This window comes from Gallus gallus, chromosome 3 (genome assembly GCF_016699485.2).
Source record: "Gallus gallus isolate bGalGal1 chromosome 3, bGalGal1.mat.broiler.GRCg7b, whole genome shotgun sequence".
NCBI lineage: Eukaryota > Metazoa > Chordata > Aves > Galliformes > Phasianidae > Gallus > Gallus gallus.
In genome coordinates, this window is record NC_052534.1 from 87761129 (window position 1) to 87777953 (window position 16825).

Consider the following 16825-nt stretch of genomic DNA (forward strand, 5'->3'; position numbering starts at 1 on the left):
CATCACAAAGGAGCTCTGTGGCACAGGCCGGTTTAGGAAATGGTTCTCCAAATAGCGTTCAAAGGCTCCAGCTAGCAGATCACCTCTTCTGTCCTTTGTTATCTCCGGCCTTGGTTTACTAGGTGAATTCCAAACTCTTCAGCAAAAGGAACAGAGAAATGTAAACAAACCTCTTCTGTAAGTGCGTAATCCCCCGACTCCATCAGAACACAGACCAGGAACAGCAGCAACAATCACTGATAGATGCAGTGCTTTTTTTGCCACATGTTACCGCCCGTCACTGTGTCCCAATTGACAGCAGAGTGTTGAAACACTAGTCTAAGCTTTAATCATTAGGAAAAGCCATTATCTGCAGCAGCTGAGCTACAATCTATTCCAAATTGTCAGGCACCTGGATCTGTGCCAGTACATTCGTGCTTACCATTGCCTTATCTCCCCCAGGTATGAGCGTGGTTTTCCTATGCATTTAAGAAGAGGAATGAAAATTACTTAGGAGAGAATCAGGTTTGCATTCTTCCTGGTCGGCTAACAAATTTCATCCCCTCCCAGTGAAGGTGCTCATCACGTTTTAAATCTGAACTTTTGCTACAGACCCTGCCAGAGACAGACGTCGTTGGCAAGATTTCATAGAGATCCTAAATCACAATCATCCTAAATCACAATTCTTAAGGGGTTATTTAAAATAGTAATTGTTACAGCAAGATCGTAATTCTGGTATGGCAAGTACTAAGAAGAAGGTGGAAATTACCTAGTTAGTGGATTCCCACTGAAATCTGCTACCTGTAGTGCCTTGCAGAATGAGATGCTTTCTGGTATTTCAGGAATATCTGCAGAAGAAAAAAAAAAGGGGGGGGGGAACATCATCAAGAACTGTACAGCATCTACACTGAAACTATTGCCTCATTACATTCAGTAACGTGCTACTGCATGGAGTTATCTTGGTATCTTTCCAGCCATTTCAACATGCAAGGCTGCTTCAAGTCCAAGTACTCATACCTGAAACCAGAGCAAGAGCAGCTACCTGCGCAGAGCTGCTTTGTCCTTTCTCAAATCCCATTTCACTTTCCTGCTCTGCACTGTTTTTCCTGATCGTAGACTATTCAGCTGTGCTTCAACCAACCCGCATCAGCCTCTGTCCAGCAAAAGACAGATTCTCTGTGTTCTAAGGTTGTTCTAAAGAACCACTTAAAGTCTGAACCTGCTGTAATTGGATCCATACGCACCCACAGTCTGTGATGGCAGAAAGTACAGGGGAGGAAGAGCAAGGAAAGGAAGAAGGGAATGTGTAAGGCTCTGTTCGTAATCCACACTCATGGAAACAGAACCACACTAAAGATGAGCAATTTGAAAAACATTATTCAAATCAACAGGCCCCAAATCAGTCCTAGCATACTATTACAGAAAGGCACAAACTACTAAGAGTTACTTACACAGGAAAACAGATTTTTTCTTCTACCTCCAATACTATATGTCTATCTACTGAAGCCAGTCATGCTACCTTGAACACAACATCTTCTTCAGGGCCTCTTACTTCAGGCTTCTATGAGCAGCCTGCAGGCCCTCTGTGTAAGCCCTTTTTATTGTCATTGAGATCCAGCAAGAACGGAACAGATACGCTCAGTTTCCTTGTTTAACAACTTCAGATTTGTAGGATTCACCTGGAAAGCGATTTAAAAAGAAGTCAAATCTTAAAAGAAAAATCAGACCTGTGCTTCTGGGGTTTTCCTATTTCCATTCTTTCTGCATAGTATTTCACCTGTTTCCTCTCCTCACACATTAGTCCCCTTCTATAGTAGGGACAAACAGCTGGGTATGTTGACATCTAAATAACTACAAGAAAAAAAAGCCATTATGAATGCCTGACTGAATCACCAGAAGTAATAAATTCCTGCAACACGTGAAGTTCTCAGAAGCATTTGCCTGCCACTAACACCATAGAAAGTGAAAGTACTGAAGTCATTGCAGGGACATTGCTCAGTCCTAAGAAACAACTTTCTTCTTCTTTCTTCTTTTTAAGCATCCATGTGAAAGCATTCCCTTCAAGAGGTGCTTTAAGGAATACAAGCAGCACAGTCCTCTACGTGAGCACCATCTGTGGAAGACTGAATTTACACTACAGAATTACTGAAGACAAAAGGTCCTACCTACACTCAGCAGACATTAGAACCTCTGCCTGGTGTTACAGCAATGACAAGCATGGATGCTGAGAGCTCTGCTAATCAGCAGCAAGTTCAGAAGTTCACTATCCACTATCTATTCCTATACCACCCTTCCCTGGACAACCAGCTGGAAAACGAATAGAACAGCATTGGCTCACTTTCTCTTATTTTTAATAGCGTTGTCCCTCTCGCTCACCCTCTCCCCCACATCAAAACTACACATCATTTAACACGAGTCTTAATTAATTCAGAGATCTTTGTTCTAAACTATGGGAGCTGAGGTACCATTTGTCACTCCTGAAGGGAACATCACTATTCTACATCCTCAGAGGACTCAAAATAACTTGTGTCTTTGCAGCCCAGTCAACATCCATGACCTTTATACATGCATCTATGTACACATATATCTCTGTATACAGATGCATGTATCGTGTGTGAATTATTCTCCTTAATGAAGTAAAAGCAAACCTCCAGTAACTATTTTGTTTTGAAAAACAACCTATATACACATGTATACACACCTAGAAATATGAAGCAGAAGATAAATTTTCAATGACAATACCAAGTCTCTGAAACTACGCACGCTATTCATTTCCTCTATCAACGTGTGGCTTCATTGGCATGCAGTAAATGTTTCCTCTTCTATTTCTATGCATTCTTAAGCCAAACTGTTTTGATAATCCCCTTCTTCTACATGTCTTAGCTGCTATCTGTAAAAGCTAACAGTTAATTATCTGAACTGCGTAAAATTTACTCCATTATTAATTGCAATACAGCTGCACACAAATTATTTATAAGTTGGATGCATTTGCAAACAACAAAATCAGTTCTGGAATTAACGCATACTTCCCCAGCCTATTTATTCCAGGCTATAAAGTCATTACACGAGCAAAACTTATCAGTAGAAAATGATGACGGATACAAGAAAAATAAGAGAAATTCCAGTTCCATATTAAGCTTTTTCTTTGCACTTAAAGTGCATTTTCCTCCTGCTGATGGTGCCTTTGTGATTTGCTTTTGTGGATGAAGAACAGAAGAAAAATCAGTCCATCCCTTTGGATTGAGGACTGTTATATGTTCAGTAAGCAAAACGAGGTTGAAATATAAATATTAAAAAGATTTATCAGCCAGAACAGAAGCAGCTTACTAGCAGACATTTTATCACTACGCATGATGACTACTGTAGGATTATTTTGAACAAATAAGCTCAGAAGAGAAAAGGAGCATTTTAGTATATGACAAAAAAAATCTGGAGCGATTATTATAGCAGAGGTGATGACAGTCCATAATAGCAACACTGGCATAATTAACTGAAATACAACGTAGTATATCAAAGTACATTAAAAAGTCCATCTATCTCCTAATGGATTGAGCAGCTTTTGCCATTACTGCTTACTACCAGGTTTTGTTACAGGCATTAACACGTAAATCACTGCCAGCATCAGCAGCAGTAAGTTAGAATGCTTTTCTTGCCGCCGCTGGATAACTGACTCAAATCCTACTTAAACATCTAGGATTCTTCTAATGCCACACACTGATGAATGCTCCACGTTTATACGATGCTCCCAGATGTTCTGGCATACAGATTGTGCAGCACTGCTCATAATAAAGCTATAACCAAGCGTAAGCCCTGTGACGTATGACAATGCAAATGCACTGGCAGGAAAAAATTCATGCCAGCAAAAAGTGGCAGTCACGTACATAAGAGCACATACATACATACACAGACACACACATTTCTATTCAAGACGCCTCTTCGGATGTGCATCATCCTTAGGAATTCTGTACTGTCTGAGTGTGAGAATTACTTACAAAAAAATCCTTTTACTTCCTGTTAATCTATTTTCGTTGAAGCTTTTTACAACAGCAATATGCCCCAATTCTTTCTCATCCCTTCTTCCCTTCCTCTGATGGCTACAGGAGTTGGGGAGGAAGAAAATCTTCATTTTAAATAGATAAAACCTTTTGAATGGCACTTTTTACTGTGTCTTTATACAAAATTTGAAAACCTGGCGATATTCTTTTCTTTATCCAAAGCCTACATGGCCAGCATTCTTTACATACCCTGCAACAGTGAACATCATTTCCAATTATCAGTATCAAGATAGCAATGGTCAAGAAGGTCATAGGCTGCAAGAGAACCATTAGACCAGAGCTAATTTCAGCTGCAAAGGCAACATGGAGCACTCTGCTTTGGTGGGGCTGGTTGATGAGCCACATCTATGAGACACACCACATTTATACCCAGTAAACCCATTGCAGACTTAAAAACTATGAAACAAGGCAGCATTATTCCTCAGGAGACAGATAACCAGACACTAAACAGATCACGTTCATCCCGTTCAATACATGGAAGAATTTTCCCTTGCCTCTTCTCACATTACACGTATATTGTAGGCATGAGTTAAAGGCCCAGCTAGCCCATCAAGTCATTGAACACTGTTGCTTGAGCAAAGCAGGAGTTATGAGGTTCCCCTTCCCTTTCATAGAATCATGCACTGGCTTGGTTTGGAAGGGACCTCAAAGCCCACCCAGTGCCACCCCCTGCTGTGGGCAGGGCAGCCCCCACCAGCTCAGCTGCCCAGGGCCCACCCAGCCTGGCCCTGAGCACCTCCAGGGATGGGGCACCCATAGCTCTCTTGGCAGCTGTGCCACTGCCCTCTGCATGAAGAGTTTCCCCCTAATAACTAACCTAAATCTCCTCTCTTTCAGCTTAAAAACAAATCCAAGCGGTCCTTGCCATCCATAGCACAGAGGCTTGAAGGCTGAAGCCTGCCTTTGTAAGAGCTCTTCCACCCTGCTCACCACCTCCTCCACCTTCCAAACTCGAGAGGAGCAAACTATTCAATTAATCAAATGCCTTGCAAGGAGGAATTTGTGCTGCAAATGTTTATTTGTCTTTGTGAAGGGCTCTCCAGCTGCAAAGCCCAGCTGAGGAGGTTGTTACCTCACAGACAGCAACAGGGCACCTCTCTCCCTTTCCCAAAGCTGGTTCCTGAGGGGTTGCTTCCTCCAGCAGGCCAGCTGGAGAAGGGTTAAACCTCCCTTCCTTTCCACATTAAGATCGTGACATGTGGAATGATAAGCTCATTGCTTTTTTTTTCCGTTCCAGAAGTCAGGAGGCTCTGCCACAGGCCCTGGAGGATGAAGTAATCGGCCTCTTTACCTGAAGTGTTACAATTTCTGGGACAAAATGTGACAGGAGTTGTGTTGTTCTTGCAAAGTCTATTATGATTGAGTGGCTCTTGTACAAGTTGTAACATTTTCCTTTTGAAACTCTGAGGCTGAGGATATACAAAACACAAAAGAAACGGCTCTTTAAAGAACCGCCCTTACAGCTTTATGAAAAATACACAAACAGGTTCAGGTTGGGTTTTCTCAGCCAAATCCCTCACTATTTAATTAACAACAAACTGAAGCGAGGTTTCCTCCTCCTCCTCCTCGTTTCTGTACACTTCCCTCTTGCAAGGGAGGAGAGAAATGGGGAAAAAAATATTGCTCACAAAAGAGCATTTCATAGCTACATAGAGAATAGGCACGTTACTTAAAAGAAAACTGTGTAAAGACTTAAAAACAAGCTGGCTTTTTGAACAGTTAGCATGCAGAAAATCAACAGACTGTCCTCCTTCTCAGCCGCAGCAACAATCAGAAATGTGGGATCACTCACTGCAAATGGTAAACATGAGGAAAAGAAAAGGGCCGGGGCTGAGGAGAACTCAAAGATGAGATCACAGGGAAACAGCACTTCCAGGTGAACTCAGTGGAACAGCCGGAGCTCAGCAAGGAATTATATCTTCTGCTTTTCATCAGCACTGAACAGCAAGAGTATTAAACAAGGCTAGGAGATGCTTTTATGAGGATTTCTGTCTTGGACCTCAAAGTTAGCAGAATTTAAATCACAGAATCATAGTATCGTTGAATGGCCAGGGTTGAAAAGAACCACAATGATCATCGAGTTTCAACCCTCCTGCTATGTGCAGGGTTGCCAACCACCAGACCCGGCTGCCCAGAGCCACATCCAGCCTGGAAATATATTTTATAAAAGCAAGGGAAAAAAAAGGAAAGTTAAAACTAGTATTCTACCTGAGAGGCAGTGGATGCTGTGTAAGCACTGCAGCAATCAAGCTGCACGTTTATTGGCATCTAACCTTCCCCAGGAAAAGCCCCAAGCAGCTCTACAGAGAAAAGAGCGAACAAAGCCTGTTTGCAGATCCTCATTTTATGATCTCTAATCTAGATTACCCACACACTGAAGTATTTATTTTATGTCACTCCCATATGGATTGACATTTAATGCTTGACCAAAGGTTTCTGTTTCCAGCTTGGCCTACTGCTTTCAGAAAAGCCCCACCTTTGAAACCCATGTCTCCTCTTGAATTTGGATGAAGCTATCAAATTTGCTAGATACAGATCAAAGTCACAAGACACCTAAACCAGCACAGTTCCCTTAGAAAAAAAAAAAAACAGTAAAATCTGGCATAATATACCATGATGGAAAAACCACTGTGTTGCAAAAAAATCTAGTAGTCTGCAGTAGACATAGAATCATAGAATCGCAAGGTTGGAAAGGACCTACAAGATCACGTAGTCCAACCATCCCCCCATTAACCTTGCTACCACAAGCCACTAAACCATATCTTGTAGCTCCTCATCCAGATGCCTCTTGAACACTGCCAGGGACAGTGACTCCACCACCTCCCTGGGCAGCCATTCCAGTGCCTGACCACTCTCAGTTTTCGTTCCCAGCGCTCTCCTCTAAGAATCGATCCCTAAAATTCACATTTAAGATACAAAGATGACGTTGTGCTTTAAGCTCATGTTTTAAACTAACTTCAGAAAAGGTATGGGAGACAATACAAAGAAAACATGCCAACAGAAATTAGAATTGTCCAAAAATTATTCAAAAAAAACCACACAAACACACCACTGTCAGCAAGCAACTATGTGAAAGAGTGAAAAACCTGTTTTCTTCTGGTCTACAGCTAGGGAGCCTTACTACCAATTAGCACCAAACAAACAAGAATAAAATCACTTGCCTGGTTGCCAGACATAGGCTAGAGCTTATCATTATCAGCAGCAGTGATCTGCCGCTATACAAACTACAGCAGTGGCTGGTGGGATATCACATGGTTTCCAGGTGTTCACAACAAGGGTTACAGAGAGTATATCCACAGCATGCATTCTCGTCAGGTAAGAACCATCTACTGCAGGAAAAGGAGCGCACAAAGGACACAAAGCAGTTCTGAAGGCAAAAAAAAGCAACCTACCTAATCTAGTAGCTGAATATTTTAACAACAAACATCTGTTTGCAAACCATACTGCCTCACCGCACGTCTTGCTGCCTTCTTTTTCTTTCTTGCCCATTGAGCAAGTATTGACTTACAGAAACATCTCAGCTTACTACTTACTGCCAGAACCAGACCAGCCTATTTGTGTCAGGGCCACTAGTGCCAAGCGGAGGGGAAGAGGACTTCCGTGGAGAGGGTTCAGATGCTGGAGAAGCACAGCAGTGGCAGACAAAGACATCTGAGGTTGCACCAGAGATCAAGAAGCAGCAGCTTGGTACATGAGAGGGCGTAGCCTGAGTGGAACTACAGGATAGGATCAGAAGCCCAAGAGCCCTTCTGCCTACCTAGCTGATGTTCTCACTGCAAAACAGCTGGGTTACCAGCCCAGGCTGACTTGAAACAAGCATTCAAGCCTCTTCCTCTTGGTCAGTACTTCTAGCTTGAAAACAGTGGTTATCCGGCTTTTTGTGGGAATACTTACCCACTCTGTAGGCAGAAGGGAGGTAATTCTACAGAAAGAATGGCAGGTATGTCTCTGATATCAGACAGCTGAATGAAAAGAGAAAGCATTGGCGTGCATACCCCAACACAAACAAGCAAGCTGAAGCCCTACAGAGTGAAGCAAGAATTACAGCCCTACAGAGTGAAGCAAGAAGCAAGAATAATGCAGCATATCTCCTGCTGCATTAACCGATGTTCTGTATATCAGTCATGTGTGCCCACAAAGCATCTTATCAAAGCTTTAAAATACTTCTGTGATTAAGACGTACACATCACACAATATGCAGTGACTGTGGTGTTCTGAGTATGACTAAGAACTGTAAACAGACTTTTAATTAGATTGTAAAGAAGTTGAAAAGAATAAACCCTTCAAATAAAAAGCAGTAAGATCAATTAGAAGTTAAATACTGTTGCTGTTGGTTTCTGAATGTACAATGATAACTGAATCATAGCATTCTTTGAGTTGGAAGGGACCACTGAAGGCCATCTAGTCCAACTCCCCTGCAATGAACAGGGACACCACAGCACGATCAGGTTGCCCAGGGCCTTATCCAGCTTCGCCTTGAAAGTCTCCACGCATGGGGCATCCACCACATCTCTGGGCAATCTGTTCCAGTGTCTCACCACTCTCCCTGTAAAAGATTTCTTCCTTATATCTAACCTAAATCAACCCTCCCTGAGCTTGAAGCCATTTCCCCTTGTTCTATCACCACAAACTCTGCTAAAGAGTCTGTCCCCTTCATTCCTGTAGTTCCCCTGTAGATACTGAAACGCCACTATCAGGTCACCTCGCAGCCTTCTCTTCTCCAGGCTGAACAGCCCAAACTCTCTCAGCCTGTCCTCATAGGAGAGCTGTTCCATCCCTTGGATCATTTTTGTCACCCTTCTCTGGATGTGCTCCAGCTGGTCTATGTATCTCCTGTATTGAGGACTCCGCAACTGGATGCAGTACTCCAGGTGGGGTCTCATCAGTGCCGAAGTGAAGGGCAAAGACTGAAGATAACATCAAATAAGAATTTTCCAGTCTACAAACATAAGCCAATTTTGGAAGCAGGGAAAAGGTAAAAGAAGGTACTCTGCATCTGGAACATCAGCTTGCAGCTGCCAGAAATTGACCTCAGAGATCTTGGACTGTCAGCCCTTAGCAGCAGCAGGTCATCACCTGCTTACACTATCATGTTACTCTTGTTCGGATGCTTCTGAGGAATTTGCAATTATTTTTTACATAAACTACTACATATTTGCCATAACGTAGGAATTGTGTTAAGACAGGACTTTAGAATGCAGATCTTGATTTCACCACACTTGTATCCAAAACAACTCTACTATCAACAGAGTCATAAGCTCAGTTTAACCAGAAACGGTTATTAAACTAACAGCCATTTTCACAGCACAGAACCAACTGCACACATTAAAATCAAAATATTATCATTAACGGATAGCAAAGTAAAGAACCATTTTGAGGTTCTGAGGACTCAGCATCATGCTGAGTCAAATACGTGTTAACAAGATCTGCCCCCACACAGATTGCTTTAGTATCTGCCACAACAAACCTATCACTTCTGAGTTCACAAAGTAACTGATCACAGCTGCACGGAGACAGGAGTCAGAAACAGAACCAGCATAATCCATCTACAGAGACCATCAAAATCCACTTAATACTTTTCCACTGCTTTGAGACTCAGGGCTTGGACACAAGAGAAAACTTGAAGGTTAGTGAGAGCTTCCACAGAGGATCACTACTGACTTTCTGCCAGCTAGAGAACAACAGGCAGCACAGATCTGGTCTACAGCCATTACATCCATTGCATGACTAAGTTCTTGGTAAGCATGTTTAATGAGAACAAAAAGAGTAGCAGCAGAGAAGCCTGCCAGGCTTTTATCACAGAGAGACAGCAAACATGTACACAAGCACAAAAGGCTCATCCCCCACACAGGCACGAGGATTAGCCTTCATCGCAGGCAGGGGAGCGCAGCAGCACTGTGCAATGGGGCTTCCACACCTGGGGGGGGTCTTGGCCATTGACTGAAGCAAGGGGCCACGGATGCCCAGCAGCCATTGCCTGGTGGGAAAGCTCACAGGGGTTTTCTGTGGCTGAAGCTGAAACGAGCTGCTGAGCCACCTGTCAAAGGCTGGAAAGGTACAGGAGGTTTAAAAAACACTGCAATACGTTATTATGAGAAATTACACCAGGTAGTAACTTACTTCAGATAAAAATACTATTACTAAGCACCTGTGGGGGGTTTTAAAGAATGTGCAATATCAGGAAAAGCCTATCAGTGGAATCTGGAGGATTTAATGGTTATCAAAGGCAAAGAAACAAGAAAACGTTCCTGTAGCAGGGATGCAGCAAAAAGGAATGAACCACATCTGCAGCAGCACAGCTTACACACACAGCATACATAATCCCACGTGTAAGCATCTGTTACCTTAACTGCAGAAACTTCATGCCGTACCCCTCCTGTCTGGAAGAAGCTACAGAACAAGAAAAGCCATTAACGTGGTAATGAATGTGAGATGGCAGGGCTCTAAGGTCTATGAGTTTAGGCCCCAGGGGTTGTGAGGAAGAAAAAAGGAGGAGGGGATGCTGCAAGAAATCTCTGCCGGATGAGCAGCATGGGCTGAGCAGCATGGGCGGCAGCCTGCCGCACTGCCAAGGAGTTTCAAACAGTGGCACGTGCTTCTGGAGAGAAGGAAGCTTAAGCACAGTGCCTGCCCAGCTGCACAGAAAGAGCTGCAGGAATTCAAGCACATCTTCCTTCCTTTGGATTGCATTACTTTACTGAATCGCAGGGTCTTCGGAGACTGAGAGCAGGTCCCACGTGCTGTGGGAAAACACAGAGCACACAAGCATTTCTTATTCTGCCTAGAGCAGAATCTCTCTTCTGCACCACGTAGACAAAGACTTGTTCTGAAGCTCAATGCAAAGCACAGGAGCCCTGCCCAAACTACGTGCATTAGCATCAGCAAGCCAGAGTCCCTGCAAAACTCCCTGGTGATGTGAGAATCCTGCATGGGACTTACCTAAATCTGGGGCTTCAGAAGGATCCAGCAGTCATCTCGGACACACAGCAGATGAGCAGCAGAGTTGTGTGTCAGAAGATGCTACCTGGAACACTCCTAAGTCTCAGACACAGCTTGCCGGTAGCCCCAAAAGCTCCAGCACCCACCGTTAAAATGCGGCAGGTCTGCTTTGTTTAGCTTTGAACAGGCTCACCAGCTGCTTGAACAACCTGAGACCGAGGGGCAGAGATGAACTGCACTGATAGATAACCCCTCAAGTGTTCACCCTTACTATGCTATCTACTCAGCAAAGCCTTCCTCTGCCCTCTGATATTCCTACCTTTGGGCTTTTCATTCAGCCTTTGCTCAAATATCAGCCTCATCGAGGTTAGAAAACATGGGGTATGCTTCCTATGAAACCTATATTAATTCATCCTCATGAGGGAATAAGAAATAGCATTAAGGTGCAAAAAAGAAGGAAAACTTCAAGATCACATGGCTCACAGCCTTCCCCCCAAATCCTCCTCCCCTTGCACCAGTAGGACTGTCTTGCTTATTGTACCCAGAGCTCACTTGTGTACACTCCCCACAGTGAAAGGAAAAAGCACAGGAACATCAAGTTTACGTCTGCAAAAGATTTTGACATTTACTTTGAAGGATTCTTGCAACGTGATACTCAGTCATTAACCAAAAACTGCTTCAAAGATCAACTACGCAGCTCAATCCTCACATACACGAATGTGTCTCAGATACTGGAAAGCACCTGGGAATTGAAGAAAGCCACACTTGAAGAGTTTCCCTGCTCACCTTTCCTGGGAGCCCATGGACTACAGCTATACTGAAAGCACGCAGTGCTGCACTGCACAGGCAGCCGGAGACGGTGCCAGAGAGCCAGGAGAGATCCTGCCAGAGGGCACTGACCCACCTCCCAATACAGCACATCAGCACTGCACGAAATGCAGAGGAAATGCTTCCACTGTGGCCTGGAAGTGTCCTGTAGTTCAGCTGTACGACTGGGATCGGCTCAGGGAACTTCAAAGATCAAAAGCAGACCAAAGGAGTAGATGGTAACAAGGAAGGACGACGTGTTACCATTTTATTAAGAGGGAGATGGAAGTGCTTTGTTTATTCAAAAGACTTTCATCCTCCTCCTCTGACGGGAGGTTAAAATATAAAGGGCTACTACTGTACACAGATCACTAAATGAATTTATATTTGCATTTTTAAGCTCTTGAGGAAACAGAATGGCCAGAACTGAAAGCAATTAGCGCAGCGAAGCAGACAGCTAACGTAACAAAAAGCACAGAACAATGATCTCTTATTTCCCGAGTTCAGATGTCACCATCACACTTTCCCATTCAAAATGCACTATGCTGCATGAAAAGCCGGGCTGTTTTTCTGTGCCTGAAAGGAATACAAAGAGTTCCTATTTGTTTTTCCCGAGTAGTTCAGTAATTAGAAAAACCCAAAAACTGAAGAAATGCAAACCGCTGAACGGGAGCAATCTTTGGCAGGTTGCAGATCTAACATATTGGAGATTGGGTTGAAAACACAAAAGCTAAGAAACAAAAATATTGCAAAATAGCCAAAATCTCGTGTGAGAATTTCCCCCCGCGGCGTCACATATGGTGCGTGTTTTGCCTTTTAACTCAGAGAGCCAAATGAGTCGCGAGACAACCAAAACATGACTAAACAGTGGAAAGTAACATCAGTCATCTTCTGCAGCGGTTTCCCCGTGCCACCTCACGGTGTGCGTCGGTGTTCAGCCCAAGAGTCAAACTGTGTGTTAACTGCGCCGTGTCCTCTGGGACGGCAGTACCAGTCACCTTCTGCACTGAATCACACAGAGGAATCAGTAACGCAATAAAACGCACGATTAACACTGAACTTTGGATGTAGGAAAAGATATTGCTTCCCGCAACCTGCATACGTCCGACACATCGCTTTAGAAAACGCTTCCTTGTGCAGTAACTTCTAATGACACGCATGCATCTACCCGGCCATAAATGTTCACACCATCTGTTCTTGTTACAGCTGAGCTCCCAAGCCAACTTTCAAGTCAGGCTGACAATAGTTCACATGGCTCTGATCCATCAGCTCTTTTGCAGCTACTAATTCATTTGCAGAAAGAACTACTCAGCCAACACAGTATTTCCTTTTTACTGAGATCTGTCACAGACAGCACCAACCTCAGCCAAACTCAGTAGCCAAAAATACCTCACCAACAAATGCTCGTGTATTTCTAAAATACTCCAACTAATGTGATTTCTCTGTTTCTCAGACGATTTCTTTCCAGTTTTCTTCTCTTGCGAGGCTTGCAAACGTGCATAACATTATATGGTTCACAGATTTTTTTTTTCAGAAACTGCCCAGAGACTCATTACGCTTCATCAGTTATATTGTCAGATTGCATTAAAAGCACCAAACAAATAAAGGGTAGATGCTAAATGCAGATAGTTACGGGAAGGTGAGGCGACCACTGAATGTTCTTCTGTGATGAACAGTCAATGTGATATTAAAGCGTACCGAAAACAAGGCTTCCTTTTGCACTATTTCTTCTCCTAACGCTCAGTTACACCCCTCTCCTATTTACAAGGCTGCACAGCCATGCCCTCTCCCATCCCAACCGTCACACACCTCAGAGAGCATTCTGTGCATATCCGAGGAATACAAGGAAGCAAAAATAGCTGACGGTTGCTCTAATTTGTTAACACTGATTCACCGTTTCTAGACCACTGGGTCATAAGGCTGCTTAAAGGTGACCCAGCAGGCCCTGACCTTCTTTGAGAATTGTTCAACTCAGCAGCATAGAGGAAAACAGCCAAAATCCAACCCAGTTTCACTCCACCACGGCTTAGGACAATATAAGCAGCATCAGCAACTTAACAACAGAGTGACAAACCCATACGGTTTCCAACAACATATTTTAAAACACAGTTTCTCCCAGCATCCTTTTCTGAATTTCTCTCTGTAAGTAACAAACCATCCTTATACTAGAAGCAAAACTAGGAACACGAGCACTCTGACTCTTGCTAATGACAGGCAAAGGGGGGAGCAGAAAGAAAGAACTGGATTTCTAACCCAGAGGTACCTTTTTGGGGACAGACTGAAAGAAAAGAGAACTCCTATCTCTTTATGAATTCGAAGCATTTTGGAGAGCTCAGGGAAAGAAATCAACATAGTGACAGATAAAAAATAGGGTTTAAGGCATTCTATAAACTGGAAAATAAAGCAGGCACTCAGAAAGGCAGAACTGAAGTCAAGCATTATTTTATAGTTGTATTTCTACCACTGCCTCTCCTCTGCTCATTCCCTCCTTTCCATTTAGAACTGCAGGTAAACCCACGCATCACACAGAAAAGCATTCTGCGAGAATACAGATAGCAGCTTCAGAGACAGAAAAATGCTACTAACCCAGCTTTGTAGATCATGTGATACGACAGTATAAAATCAAACAAATGAACTTTGCAGCTTACCGTTTCGAGACAAATCGAGTTCCACCAGCTGCATGAAATTCGCTATTTCTGGAGGGAGCCGCTGGATTTCATTATCACTAAGTCCAAGTTTCCGTAACTTCACAAGTTGGAAGAAAGGCTGAAAGAAAGAAAGAGAAACTCAATGTCAGAATGCATTCGTAAAACTCACACGAATACAATAAGCAACAACAGAATGTGAAAGTGACACTGGAAGATGCTCACCTCATTTGAGCTGAAGCTATTGCTTACAATCAGTTAGGCAGACCTCTTCCAGAACTGTATCGGGATGAATGCTTTAATTTTTACGTACAAACACTAACTGCAAAGCCAGCTAGTAAAGATCACAGCAGATATATGCTAGTGAAATCCAGAGTGCCTGCTGCAAAATCATTAATGGGGTGAGGTTATCCATCAGGGTAATTAAAAGCATCCTAATTACACACCAGGGCTCATTAGGAAGTTAATGCACAGAGACATTTCTAAAGGATGATCCAGAAAACCCACACAGAGGGGCTGCCAAGGTCTTTGTAACAGGCGACTGCAGGAACCAAGTAGGTTACAGAGCTGCTCTCCCCCAGGAACACTTCCTTTCCAGCCTCATAAATCCCACGTTCCTGTCTGGAGAGTGGCCCCATTTCAGAAGGACTAATGAAAGTTGTGTGTAATGCACATGACTTCGAGCCTCTCCAGCTCAAAGAGGAACCAAACCGCCATCTGGCTCTACGATCAGGTTCTCCAGCCTCTCACGCAGGCACACGTTTCTGCAGTCTATATCCAAGGGTGACAGCAGATACTGCAACAATTGCTCACCAACTACAGGCACAACAGGGATGGACAGTGCACGCAAAGCAGGCAGGACACTAACTGTGCCCCCAAGCTACATCCTGGCAGCCCTCAAGACAAAAAAGCCATCAAATGACACCAGTCAAGCACTCAAAGGGCATCTTCACTGCACAGACTCACGTGCACTACAAGTCACATCAGCCCTGCACTGCACTTATCAGGTGCAGAAGCAGCTGCTAATTGAAAGGCAAAAATGGTCTTTAAAAAGCTACTAAGACACAGGCACCCCTAGTGAGGGCCAAGAGCCCTTATCAGAGCTTTCCTCTCTTCCAGACAGGCATTAGACAAAGTGACTGCAAGTAGTGGGGATCTGGGGCAGAATTCCGTACTGTTCACTACACGGAGTTTTGATGGACTCCTCGGATGTTGAGATTTGTGCTGCTGGGCTGCACAGGCAATTCTGCTCAGCAGTCAGAACCAGCCCATTTGATTACCTGTGATCCATTCTTGGAAATGAGCACCTCGATTTTGTTGGAGTTTTTTTTTTGTTTTGGTTGGTTGGGGTTTTTTTGGAGGTGTTTTTTGTTTCCCTGTTTTAGGTGCTGGAGTGCATATACTGCATATCACTCCATTCATAATTACATTTTCCTATCATTAACATCTTTGAAACCAAAGGCATTCTTTTTTTTTTTTTTTTTTGCTAAATATTTGTTAATGTGACAAAACCAAGTCAGACAGAAGCCTAGAAAAGCACTTAAAGACACATTTGTTAAAGCACAGCAGGATTACATTCCACAGAAGAGATCCCAATCTGTCCTAGCGCTGTCCAAAAAACACTTGGCAGGACCTACTGAAAAGGTGTCTCGCTGCAGAGTTTTTTCTCAGCCAGTTTGTAGCTGCAGAGCCACGCAACAAACATTGATGTCCTGATAAAAACCTTCTCACAAGCAACAGCTGTCCTTGCAAGAGATCCTTCACAATTGCAAGTGAAAAAAAAATAGAAGGAACACAATTAAGAGACAGAAGATTAAGAGACAAAATGACCATTAAAAAGGTATTAAGAGGTGTGTATCCGCAGGAAGGTTTAGGAGCCCTCACCTCATCACTGTCAGGGATGGATGCATTTATTTACTGGTTGTGCAAAGCACACCTGTGCAACAAACAAATTACACGACATCTAAAGGCACTCTTGTTTCTCTAACAGACTACTTCAAATAAATGCAAACCAGGAGCCCTGTTTCTAGTTTGCTTAACAATTTTTAATGCATGACACCGTTTCCTTGACAAAATCATCAAGTGCAGTTATGTGAATGGCGTTTCTTTGAACTTCTTGCTTTGGCTTTTCTTTTCCTTTAAACTACAGAATGTAACGACCCCTGCATGCTCAGCACATCCCCTTCAGTATCTGCTCATCCTTTATCCAAGGCACAACATGAATGCTCTCGAGCACTGCTGCAGAGTCCAACAACTTCTTTCTGCTGTATTTGTTTTACCTGTCAAAAAGTCCGCAGGGAAGAAAGAGAATCAAGAGCGTGTGCGATAGAGTTCAGCAACTGTAAGTATATATAGCAGTATCTGTTACAGCTTCAGTATATGCCATTCAGAAACGTTTCC

At 43.4% G+C, this 16825-nt stretch overlaps 1 protein-coding gene across 6 annotated transcripts in view; it reads right to left on the reverse strand.

The window, feature by feature from the left end:
• LRRC1 (leucine rich repeat containing 1) overlaps positions 1–16825 on the reverse strand; it is a 62253-nt gene that overhangs the window by 37921 nt on the left and 7507 nt on the right. For all 6 annotated transcript variants that reach the window (XM_046939750.1, XM_040697438.2, XM_015284908.4 and 3 more), the window contains exons 2-3: positions 14429–14546; positions 749–827 (exon numbers count right to left, since the gene is read on the reverse strand). In XM_046939750.1, the coding sequence (XP_046795706.1) occupies positions 749–827; positions 14429–14546 (197 nt within the window). The remainder of the gene's footprint in view (positions 1–748; positions 828–14428; positions 14547–16825) is intronic.